This window comes from Hippoglossus stenolepis, chromosome 20 (assembly GCF_022539355.2).
Source record: "Hippoglossus stenolepis isolate QCI-W04-F060 chromosome 20, HSTE1.2, whole genome shotgun sequence".
Lineage (NCBI taxonomy): Eukaryota > Metazoa > Chordata > Actinopteri > Pleuronectiformes > Pleuronectidae > Hippoglossus > Hippoglossus stenolepis.
Window position 1 is genome coordinate 20257486 of NC_061502.1, and position 12713 is coordinate 20270198.

General features: G+C 45.6%; 1 protein-coding gene across 6 annotated transcripts in view; it reads right to left on the reverse strand.

Annotated features, from left to right (window-relative positions):
* col12a1b (collagen, type XII, alpha 1b) overlaps nt 1–12713 on the reverse strand; it is a 95163-nt gene that overhangs the window by 55078 nt on the left and 27372 nt on the right. For 5 of the 6 annotated variants that reach the window (XR_007032291.1, XM_047338167.1, XM_047338169.1 and 2 more), the window contains 14 exons: nt 12098–12247; nt 11875–11994; nt 11599–11763; nt 11337–11483; nt 10354–10496; nt 7769–7898; nt 6371–6516; nt 5103–5232; nt 4838–4974; nt 3640–3769; nt 2970–3109; nt 1782–1914; nt 1629–1646; nt 141–280 (listed from right to left, as the gene is read on the reverse strand). Coding sequence is in view for 5 of the 6 variants with exons in the window: in XM_047338167.1 (XP_047194123.1) it covers nt 141–280; nt 1629–1646; nt 1782–1914; nt 2970–3109; nt 3640–3769; nt 4838–4974; nt 5103–5232; nt 6371–6516; nt 7769–7898; nt 10354–10496; nt 11337–11483; nt 11599–11763; nt 11875–11994; nt 12098–12247 (1829 nt within the window). In the remaining variant the exon portion in view is untranslated. The remainder of the gene's footprint in view (nt 1–140; nt 281–1628; nt 1647–1781; nt 1915–2969; nt 3110–3639; nt 3770–4837; nt 4975–5102; nt 5233–6370; nt 6517–7768; nt 7899–10353; nt 10497–11336; nt 11484–11598; nt 11764–11874; nt 11995–12097; nt 12248–12713) is intronic. The other variant, XM_047338168.1, reaches the window with a different exon arrangement.

A 12713-nucleotide genomic window follows, 5' to 3' on the forward strand; every position in this document is an offset into this window, starting at 1 on the left:
CTGATTCAGATGCAAACAAACTTTAATTTAACTATTCCCTGTATTTTGCATTTGAAGTTTTAAATATTTACCTGATATTAGTGCAAGTGACACAAATCTGTGGTATTTGAATGAATAGCGTTTGTGTGTAGTGGACTCACTGAGAGAGTCTCGCCTCCAGCGCTGGGTCTGTAGCTGATCACGTAGTTCAGGACGTTGCCGGGGGCGTGTTCCCACTTCGCCGTCAGCGAGGAGACGGTGGCGTTTAAAACCTTCAGATTCCGAGGAGGCTCTGAAGGCACTGGCAGCACAGAGAGAGACATGCAGTGAGATAAACAGTAAAAATCACCAGTGATGAAGATGAGGAGGAGGAGGAGGAGGAGGAGGATGATGATGATGCTCTCCCAGTCTCCACGGGTCATGGAGCTGGAAGGATTGTTTTTAGGATGAAAGCATGGGAGGTGATTTGATCAATGAAGCTGTTCAGAGCAGGACTGCAGTTCTAATTCTAATAATTTGACTGTTCAGTTCACATCAGCAAATACTGAACATATTTGACTAATTATGGGACAAACAAGGTGTTAAAGAAAACAAAATTAGAGTTTGATAACATAAGAGTCAATTTTTTAGATGTGGAATATTAAACTGCAGGTTCTAACAAATTAAAGCAGCACTATGAAAACTTATGAACAAATGGGGAGGGGCAAAGTCTGCAAGTTGAATGAGGGGAGTTTTCCTCAGACACTTTGTAAAATGACTTTAATTTGAATTAGAAGTGCAGAGATCTCCAGCCGCAGCAGAACCACTGTTCAGAAATGCAACACAACATGCAACAACATGAATTTGATGGTTGAGGTGAACGCTGATGAAGGATGACATGACGTTACGATGAATGGATGAACTGCACCATGACAACAGGAAAATGTTATGATGACAAAACGGTGCAAGATGGAACAGACACAAAATGTCTCACAGAGATAATCAGTCACTACTGATTGGAGGACGACATGTCGGGTCACTCTAGATCCACGTTCACACCACAATCATCTAAAACCTCGGATGTGAGCTCACGTTTTTAAATGAAGTATAAATTTAAGCCTCACGACGGAAACAGACTCCTAATGACTCCTGAAATTCATTCTTATCATTTACTCATCATCCGCAGGTTGATTGGCAGCGGCAGCACCACGGGCGTAGATTTGGGTTGAAAATTGTGGGGTTGAGGTCAAACACTCTTACGTATAAGTAATCACTTGATATACATAATAATTAGCATTAATAAATCGTACTAGCCTGATAATACCAACTAGCTAGTAGCCAAAGAGTCGGAGTGAAAAAGTTCTTCTTTGCTTGTGCTGCAAATCAAATTGAATCAAGAAAAGCAACCTCTTCACTTCAGAAGTCTTTATGAAAGTCAATGTTTTCCTTTGAGCGGTATAATTATGGGACGGTGTTGTCCGGACTGGTTCTCATTCCAGTCCACCTCCTCGCGTTGGTTGTGGTGTGAACGCACAGTGAGGCACTGAAGTGCACGTACATGCAGTTAAGAACGAAAGTGTGCTCCCATCAACACTGTTATCGTCCACATTACCGTTCCACACAGACTCATGAACACTGAAAAGGAAACTCATCCTTCTCCTATCACATACCCTCCGGAGCCTTTAACACTAGAAAGAGATGTTGAGAAAACGTCATTATTATTATTACAGTTCTTTGAATGAGACAAACATCTGTGAGGGGAGAAGACGCTGGTTGTTTGTTCGGGAGCTGGGACGCTGAGAGGTTTGCGTTGGATGACTTACGTGTGCGTTCGCTTCCCATCAGGTCTTCACTCTCTGACTCGTCCGGGTAGATGGCTGTGACGGTGACGTCGTACTCGGTGTCGATGTCCAGGTTCGGCAGGACGTGGGACGTCTCGTCGCTGTTCAGGATGGACTGGAAACACACGGACAGGAAGAGGTCAAGTGTTGTAAAGTATTAATGTGATAAACTAAGACTGGATTGAGTTTGTGTTTTAATGTATGTCGTGTGGAGAGAGGAGAATCAGATCCAGAAACAACTGCAGGGTCAGAGCTTCGCAGAAGTGAAAACAAAGAGAGCATTATTGTTGCCTCGGCTGAGATGGATGTTTGTACTTAAGTCTTGGCGGAGACAATAAGTACGTTTTGTGAGGCATGGCAGTTTTAAGACATCTGTGAAACCACAGCGGATCATTCCTTAAATAGTTTTGCTTCGGTAAGAAGAAGCAGTTTAAATCATGGCCCTGGAGAACGAGTCTTATTTCACATGCAAACAGCATCTTCAGTTTCACAGTCGTAGCCTCGTTCTCAGATTTTAGACGGTTACAGGAAGGTTGATGGTTTAATTCTGCAAGTCAGTATCTGCAGGTGGGTTTCTTTGAATGATCTGAACCTGAACTCAGAGTTCTACTGAATATATTTGAGTTCTGGCTCCAGTTTTAATCACAGGAAGGAAACACCACCGTGCTGGAGGCAACATCTCCACTGGTTCGATTCCCAGTGGATGAAATGAAACCAGATGTTCGACCGTCACTGCAGACGGACGCTGCTGTCCAAACTATATTCATTTGCATATTTCAAGAGAAGCAGCTTATCTGGATAAAGTATCTGCTCAGGATGAACATCCAAATACAACCGGACCATTATTAACTAAAAACACCTTTGTATAATTATCTAATTTAAAGAAATTCAGTCGTTAATCTTCCCTGATTAGTTGACAAGTTGAGGCTGAAACATGAAGGTTGTTTGAATCATGTTTCTTTTATACGTCCACATCAACTTGAATAATGTCCATGACCCTTAACACCCTTACGTGACATGAAGCTTTACAGGAGCAGAATCTAAAAAAGCCAAAAGGAAAACGTGAAATCAACCTAAACAAACTCTGTGTTGTGTGAATTATTCAATCCAGTCGTAAAAGCTCCTGCTGCCTTGTGTCCATGTGTGAATGTTTGACTGCAGCTCACTTACAAACTGGTAGTCGTTCTCCCCCTTCTTGCTCCAGCCGATGCGGTAGAGGGCCACGTCCCGGGCCCCGTGCTCCCAGGTGGCTCTGAACGAGGTGTGGGTCACCTGGGAGAAGCGCAGGTTCTTGGGGGCGGGAACGACGTCTGTTTACGAGGAAGTTTGAGAGATGAGGCAACGTCAAGTGAAGAAGATTCACTGGAGCTGAGAGTAACTGACCAGCAGGTGTGTGTGTGTGTGTGTGTGTGTGTTTGTTCTAACCATGTGTGTTGTGTTTGGCTTTATGTTTGTAAGTTGTACGTTTGTCGTTCTGGTTTATCTGCAGATGTTTTGAGTTTAGCAGTAATGAAACCACACACATTTCATTGAGCTGACGCTTTTATCCAAAGCGACTTACAATAAGTGCATCAAGCGTGAGGGTACAAACCCAGAACAAGAAGAATCAAGAAGGTACAATTTCTTCAAAAAAGCAAAACTACAAAGTGCTATAAGTAAGTGCCATTTAAGTGCTACTAAATTGTTAGTTTTAAGTTTTTATCCAAGGTATAGTCTGTAGTGTTTTTAGTTTGCGGCGGAAGATGTGTAAACTTTCTGCTGTCCGGATGTCCATGGGGAGCTCGATCCACCATTTAGGAGCCAGGACAGCAAACAGTCGTCTAGATAAGCTGATTCCGACCTGTGATGGCAGAGCCGATCATTGTGGTTCCAGGTCCCTCGTCGTAGATCGGGGTGACGGCCACGTCGTACTCGGTCTGAGACGTGAGCAAGGACAGGTCCAGGGTGGTGATGTCACCGTTGACTTCAGCCTGGAGGTGACAGAATCAAGAATCAAGAAGTACACGTCTACATGTCTGTATCTTTTCACCTTCATCAACACAAACAGAGGATATTTCTATTAACAAGTCATTCTGACAGGAACAGTGGACCAAATGGAAATCAGTCAAACTTTTCTTTCTTCCCCTTGCTGTGTGGGTTAAAACTGCTGAAACGTGTCATCAGTAGAATTTTTCCATTTCAGGGGAGAGCTGAATAGAAGCGGTATCGGAGGAGGGAATAAATTCTGCTCTCAGTCAGGAGGCACGAATCCAACGAGTTCCTCTGTAGAGATAAGACGTGTTCAGTATTAATCCTTAAGAGGAGCTGAGCTGCTGCAGCTCATCCATCAGAACACTGGCAGCGTCTCGCCGGTCGTCCACCTACGCCACCTTCGGCTGCAGATTCGTCGCAGACTGTTTGTCCTTTGCTGACATCCAAGTTAGAAATTATGAGGACGGCTCGGTGCCGCGGTGATCCAGCCAGGCCGAGCCAGCGCTCGTCTGCCAGCACGGAGCTTTTCTCATGAAGATCAGCCAGCGGTAACTCTCCACTTGGTCCTGATGCCTTCCCAGAACGAAGACATCAGAGTGGAGTAAAGCTTCGCCCGGCGTATGAGGCCACCTCTGAATGACCTCACAGACCTTTTTAAACTCTCAGCCATGCAGTGTTTCTTTACGACAGGGGAGGAAGACCGGATGCCTGCCAGGGGAAAAGGTCACAGCCGTCCATCGCTGCCCGAAACATAAAACTGCTGGAGAGTTTGAGCAACAAGGTTTTGCCAAAGATGCTCTTAAGGTCTTATTAAGAAAACTGACTCCTTTAAAAGCAGTGACTGCATAATGACCACATTAAGCCTGAGAGATAAATGTTTTAAATCGACGTCACTGGTTGTAAAGCAACAGACCTTCTTGTCAGACCAGATTAAGTTGTGTGAATGTGTTCTAACCCTAACTCGTATTTCACTAATGCACCAACCAGCTGTTTCTGTACAACACAATGACTTAATCTCTGGGATTATCCTGTTTTCCTACAGGTGAAACATGAAACCTCCCTCTCACCTCTTTCAGGTCTCCTTCATCCGGCTTGTAGGTGATCAGGTATCTGCGGACGGCTCCAGGAGCAGCGTCCCAGTTGAGCCTCATGGTGCTGTGAGTCACGTCTGTGATCGTCAGGACTCCAGCAGGAGGCAAGGGCACTGAGGGAGGACAGGGTCAGGAGGAGATCCGTTAAAACTTCAACCGCCTGAGCTCATCACAGTCAGTATTTCTGCTGGAGCCTGTCACGGGCTTCAGATATTCAGCGAGTGGGTTCAGAGTGACGTACAGGTGACTCCCATCCCGTCCAGGGGCTCGCTGACAGCTTCCCCGTGCAGAGCCAGCAGTCTGACGGAGTACGCCGTGTAGGGGAGGAGCTGCTCCAGCTGCAGGCTCGTCACGTCTCCTGCGACTCGCACCTACAGGGGGGTGGAGGAGAGGTGGATGGAAAACACAGACACCTGAGGAACTTGTGACAGAATCATAATAATGATTTTCTAGCTGAACACATAATTAACATAAAGTGATTCAAACCTTCTCATTGGACCCAAAGCTCTGACAAAGTTTTCCCCAGTGGGTGAACGTGATCGTGGTAATTTAATACCTTTTATTACCATAGTTTTTTAAAGACTCCTTTCCAGATACATATTAATTGGTAGATGGTCTGTATTTATATATCCTTCATAGTCTTGATGAGCACTCAAAGTACTTTACAGTGCATTCACCCACTCACACACACATTCATACAGTTTGTGGTTCAGTATCTGGTGGTTCAGACTGGAACACCGCTCTACCCCCTCAGCCACAGCTGCCCCCAATAAATCAAAATGTGCCAAAATCTGTGATTTCACTAAAAGAAAAGTCACTTGATTCATGATTTCATGTGATGAGCGTTGATTCACACTTCAGGTGCAGACTCTCCAGCATTAATGTTCCTCATATGTAGGTTTAACACCACAGAGGTTCAGCTCGGCCCATAAAGCATCTGTTCTGCTCATATCACCCGATGACTTCACACCATGAGCTAATCCTTCCCATTACCCAGCGAGTCTGAGCGCTCGGCTTTCTGTGGGCCTGAGCCGGAGTCCACTTCCTGCTCTGGGAGGCGCTCATCGTATCGCCATCTGGAAGCAGTAAGACGGCGCCGGCAGAATCCCGCTCTTTTAGAGTCAAGGTGGGAATGCTGAGCGCACAAATTAATGTGTGAGTCCAAGAGTCCAAGTGTGTGTTTAAGAGCGTTTGTGTCTGAGGCGTTGCAGCGTACTTAACATTAATCTGCTCAGCACAAGATAAACCATGTTAATGTTATTCTTAATGTTAGACACACAGCTTTTCCTTTGCATCTCATTAATTAAAATAAGTAGGGCGGGTTGACTACGATGAATTGCACGTTGATCTGATTGGTTGAACCTCTGCTCTGCAACTCTTTATCAAGTCCCTCGGAAACCAAAATGATCAGAGAGGTTCCAGACCCAGTCACAAGTTTGAATTGTTCCGTTGACGTCACGTTTCTCAAAGGGATCAAACCCTTGACGTTCCGACGCAGCATCACTCTACCTCTTTCTCCAGCTGGGGCTCGGTGGCGTTGATGGACTTGTACAGCAACATGTAGCCAGAGGCTCCGGCCGCCTGCTCCCACCTCACCCTCATGGTGGTAACGGCCTCGTCGTAGACAACCATGTTCCGCGCTGCTGACAGCGGCACTGAGAGGACAGGAAGTTAGTCATCAGGTCATTGTCAAACCAGGTTCTCAGGGACAATAGTAATAATAGAAAGTTGAAGTGTCTGTGAAAAGAATACGAGCAACAGCTGGTTGCTGTTAGTCGTGGGACAGAAATAATCTGTTTTGATACGTATCGATGTCTGGAGGAGGTTTTTTGGCTCAATACAAAGATAATGACACAAACGCAAGAGCAGCATCGAGGTTACGATCCCAAAAAGATCATAAACTTGAGTTCCATTAATGTGCAGGATATTTGGTGTCGCGTGTCGTGTTGAGGTTTCTGTTTTAAAGGGAAGTCTTTTCTGTGTTTTCCTCCATGTGGAGGATTAACAAAGTGAGAAGAAATCCGATTTGTTGATTCCAAATCCTGAGGGCTACACATTTGAACATGTGCTTGACAGAAGCAGAGAGGTAAACATGACTAAATCAATTTATCTACAGGAATATTAACTGGGAGGATTCCAGACCCGATTGAAACCTTCAACAATCACACAGACACCAAACCATTTGTAGATTTGATCCCTTACACTAGGAAACAGGATGTAAAACCCTGAACATCTGATTTAAAACAGAAGATGTGTTTCGTACAGCGAGTCCATCTCCTCACTGTCTCAGCAGCGGATCAATCGAGGACACCCTCTTTACGAGCTCTGACAGACGCACCGCAGACTGGGACGTGACGCAGACATTGGACCCAGTGTTAGTTTAAACATGACAGTGAATAAATGCACAGAGATCTGGTGCCATCTAAGTGAACAGCAGCAGAGGGAAACTGTCAAAGTCACATTCAAGAAGAAATAAAGCAAAACCTACGAGCATTATATCAGTTTGTTTGAGATACAGACGATAAAAAACCTTTTAACTGTCGTCTCTCTGTGGCTCGGTGGGATTCTCACCTCGCCCACCAGCCTCAGATCAGATGTAAGTATGTGTTGTAATAAACAGAGGGTGATGGGGTGGGGGGGGTGAGGGGGTGAGGGGTGAGGACAGTAAACAACGTGATAATGAGCAGAGAAATATATATGTTTATCTCACAACTCGTATAGAAGAAACACAACAGTAATGAACTGAGCGATGACGCTGTCAGACTTTAAAGCTCTTCTCTAATCCCGTCTGTGTTTAGGACTGAACGCTTCTCCCATGACACTAAGAGGAAATGACCTCAGACGTCTGGTGGCGATGGGAGATGGAGGAAGAGGAGGAGGGTACAGAGGTGAAGAGGAAACACTCACAGGTGATCTCTGTGCCCTTCAGGGGCTCGCTGCTGATCTCGCTGACCACGGAGTAAACGTGGACCACGTACTCGGTCAGAGGAGTCAGGCCCTCCAGCACGGCGCTGCTCACCGTCCCGTCGACCATCAGCTGAAACGACAGAGGACGTGTTATCATCCTGGGAACAGTTGAATCTCTGGATCAGGTACGTCTGCCTCATTCCAGGTCTCTTACAAATTAACTTGGCACAAAAGACACACATTTTGTGACTTGAAATACTTGAACCCAGACAAAATGAATCATGATGCAACGTTGGAGATTTTCACCAACCCTCTATCTTCATTAATTTTCTTAAATATGTCTTAAGCAAAGTGTCAGAAACAATATAGATGTGGTTTAAATAGTGTGGCTTTAATTCACTGACCAGATGGTTCATCATATAACCTCTACAACTGAACCTTTGTACGTACTTAGTTTCTTCTGAACGAGGCTCCTGCTCTCGTTGAGAAACTCGTCCGAGTTCGGAAAGTGCAGAAGGTGCCAAGTTTTTGTTCTTTTTGAAAGAAGCAGACAATCTGCAGTCGTCCAGGAAGCGAAGGATCAAGGTAGAGCAGGTTGAGAATAAAACGTTCCAATCGCTAATCAGGCAAGTTCAAACACAGTGGAGCTGAGCCGGAGAGGATTTATGTTTCAGAACACTGCTAATGAGAAGTGACTGGAAGGAGATGGCGTCAGAGCTTTTGATCCGACATGTGAAACGACACTTGAAACAAAGGGAAGATGAGAGAATCTAACTTGAGGTTGTCTTTGCCGTCACAGTGGCTCGAGGAATGAAAATCACCTTTGAAACAGTTTCTGCTTCAAACATAAAGCTTGACTCAACAAACTGAACAATGAAGACGATGAACGCACAAGAACCAGCAGAGGCTGCGTCAGCTAAAGATTTGGCTGAAGCGCCGCTGGCCTGATCTCTTGGCGTTTGATGGAGCTCCAGGTCTCATATTTTCACCTTTAGATGATTACAGCCCGTTAAGCCGAAGCTCTCGTGCTGCATTCATGAGCTGGTGGGAAAAACCTTGAGTGGGACGTTCAGCTTGGCGGCTGAGCGGTGTTAGATTCCTGTTCTGCTGGGAAATCAAACCCAGAGGAGAAGCAACAAACACTGGATTCTCCAGCTGTTCGTGTTTCTGATCTGCAGAAACATCTCCATCTTATATCGAGACATTCTTACGGGTCATCGATAACGCGTTTCTATTCTACGTTTAACTTTCTTAAATAAAGTTTGGTTTCTCTTGATCCTGTTTCAATCTTTGTTGAATCAATCATCATCTGCTTCGTCAGATTTACATTGTGATCAAATCAGAGCTTATCTGGATTTTGACCTGAAAGACGACGCGGTTCAGATGGGTTTAAGAAAATTAATTTAAAATAACCGGTAAAATGTAATTTGACATGTTCTCCTTGGTCCCGGAGGAGAAGCGAGTCTTTTCTGCCTCCAACAGATCTGGACCCAACAAGGTAGGTGTTAAAGAACCTGACTTCCCCTCCAAGTTATCCAGATAACTCAAACTCAACCTCGCTGACAGGAAACAACTTGTTTGGGTCTTTTCCTCGTCTGTATTTCTTTTCCTCCTCGATGTGTGAATATTGCCGGTCCACAGTGAAACGGTGGCTCCAGAAGCCGGAGACGTTTGTGCTTCATCTCTTGGCAGCGGGCCTCGGCCTCGACCCGTCTTCTCACTGGCTGCTTGTAATTCAGGAAGTCACTTTCTTGTTGCACTGAGCGGAGATAAGAGCTGCACTAAACCCCAGCATGTAAATATCACATGTCTCTTTTCTTCATTCACTCTTTACAGTCTGAGGTAAGCAGATAAAAGAGGCGAGGGGCTGTTAGCTGAGGCGTCTCGGCCCGGTGTGAGGTCTGCAGCGTTAAACTAAGTGGATCCAGTGGAAACTCTGCCTGAGTTCAGAACAGCTCGAGTGTAATTGCACAGGCTCCGTCTGACAAGGGCCAATAAAAGCTCAAAGGATGGAAAAGACCCAGCGCTGGGTTTTTGAAGACGGCACCGACAGGAGGTTAAGTGCAAACTGAAAGCAGGTTCACCGAAGCGATTGAGATCCACATCTCAGCTGGTGAAGGCCGAGTGCACAGAGCCTCTGAATAAAAGACAGACGTGGGTATGTGGAAGAGTCGCTCTTCTTTAAATCTGCCCGACGATGACAAACACCAGAATATTCAACTGCAGCAGGTTGGGTTTAAGGGTTTAAGTGTCTGACTCTTATTTATTAAACTCACAGGAAGTCGTAAATCTCACCTGACGGATTCAGTTCACAGATATGAAGAAACAGTGAAATGGAAGCCAAAAGGGAATTAACCAATAAACAAGATGATATTCAGGATGTGTTCCAACAGATGGTGAACGTTAAGTTTCTGAAGCAGGAAGTCAAACAGGTTTTAACCAAGTCCCATCAAATGGACTGATTATCTGAGACCATTTAGTAAAACTGATCCCAAACTTCTTCACATTGAACCAGGTTAAAACATCTGAACCAGGTTCAAACTCTTCACATCTGAACCAGGTTCAGCGGAGTAGCGTTAGCTCACCTCGTGGGTGGGTCCTCCTGCCGCCATCTGGTAAGTGACACGAAAGTTGTCTACAGGGCCGTCGGGCGCCGTCCAGGTGGCCCGGAAGGAGTGGTGGGTCACCTCGGAGGTCACCAGGTCGGTGGGCGCCTCCAGTTCCGTATCTGAAAGGAAGGAAGCAGGAGCTGAAATATGATCCGACATGTCAAGTATTTCACTCGGTGAACTCTGCCCTCGACGAGTTTGCTCCGCTGACAGAGAAGCTGGCGGCTTTCTTTAAAAACTGAATTATCTTAAACGCTGTAAGTCATTTTTAGAGTTTCCTCTTAAAACTGATTTACAGACAAAAAGCACTTTCAGAGAAAAGAACGTCTGACGGTCTGAAGATTTGAGTCAATTTACTCGTCATCAGTTAAGTCAGGCTGATCTGTGGTTATTCAGTTATTTTTATTTGTTCCTTTTAGTTTTTTTAGTTTTCTAAGAGTATAATTGATTTGTGAATAAAAGCCTAATGTTCTAACTTTGGTAAAACACTGACTGCATGATTTAAAACTCTCGATCCATTTATCTAACAGTATTAGTTTCACCGTGTGTAAGTGTAACGTTGCTGACGTGTCTCCACTTGGACTAAAGTTCCATGTTGTCTGTGTCGAGCCCTCGGGCGTCTGTAAAACTGCCTAAAAGCCTGTAGTCAAATTTCAGAAAATTATGGTTGTCAGTCAAAACTGTGGTTTTGTAAATTCCTGAAAAATAAAACTTTCTGAAGCAGTTAAGTTTCCACCTGACCTCAAACACCGGTAATTACTAGAAGGTGTAAATCTGACTCAAGCAGCAGCCGAGCATATACACTTTACAGTTCCTCGTTAAAAGGTAGAATCTGAAACGATTTGTCCTCGTGTCGAGTTAAAGTTCCAATATTAAAAAATGTAATTCAGTTAATTCAATAAAATGTTGTAAAAATGGGTTGAATCCTCTAATTCTCAGCTCAGCGGTCGGTTTCCCACCTGAACCCTTGACGCTGTTACACAGGTTGTTGGTGAGGTCGTCGACGATGTCAGTGAGGAACTTGAAGTCGTTGACGTTGTACATGTGGATGTCGTCGGGATCGCTGGCGATGGACCTCAGCTCGTTCTCGTCGGCGTTCTTCACACCTGAGAGAACAAACAGCCTCTTTAGAAAACACATTATCACCGAACGTCTGTGAACTGAACATCACAGCACCATCATTGCAGAGCTCGTCCTCGCAGCACGACAGGAATCACTCACCGATGGCGTACAGCTCGATGCCGCTGTCCCTCAGGTTCTGGGAGTTGACAACAATTTCGTCCTGGGACTTTCCGTCTGTGATCAGGACACCGATTTTGCGGGAGCCGGCTCTCATTCCCACGTTGGGTTTGAAGTTGTTCTGGAGGATGAAGTTCAGAGCCATTCCTGTGTGACGCAAACAAACAGGTTTGACAAAGAATCCAAACAAAGAGAGAACTTCTGTTTTGGCGTTTAGGTTTGGTTGAGTCCTCTCTGGCTAACAACACATTCAATCACCCGTCATGGTGTTTCCTCCTTTGTACGGGAGGTTGGTGACAGCGTCCATCAGCAACACCTTGGTCAGGTGGGTGTGCAGGTGCCACTCGGTCTTTGGGTCTCCGCTGTACTGAGCCAGACCTGCAGAGGAAACCAAGGCACGTGTCAAAAAACAATAAGTCCAGCAGTGTTAGAAGAGCAGTCATAGTTTCGGTGTGAGCAGTAAGAGGCGTGGATGTTTTACCGATCTGGACTCTGTCAGGGCCGATGTTGAACACGCTGACCACGCGAGAGATGAAGTTGCGGATGGTTTTGAAGTTGATGCGACCGATGCTCCAGGAGCCGTCGACCAGCAGCACTATGTCCGCCATCGCTGTGGTCTTACACTGAGTGCCTGCGGAGAGACAGTGAGGGCGAGGACAGTCAGGACAGACGCCGTGGACGCCACAGTCACCCACCAGGAGTGTCCGCTCAGGTTCACGAGAATCCATTAGAGATGTGTGTGTGTGTGAGGAAAGTGTGGAAAAGAGGAAACAGTGTGTGATGCATCAGAGAGAAGTGAGGAGCAGAAGTAAAGTCACAAAACTCTCACAATCGAACATGACAAAGATGTTTATACAGTGTTTTACACAATGAATTCATTCTGGTAACACGTTGTGCAGCAGCCTCTGGATGAGCTGCTCTCTCCTCAGGCCTTTTCTCTCTTTCTCTTCCAGAGTTTTAATATCCAGCGATGAATCAGTCCTGCAGGGGTCAGCCTCTCTGACACTGTGATATACGAGGCCTGCTCCTGCTCCACAAAGCGACCGCACATTCCTGCCCGTGGCACCTGTTGGGATGAAAAATGTCCGCCCGTCCAC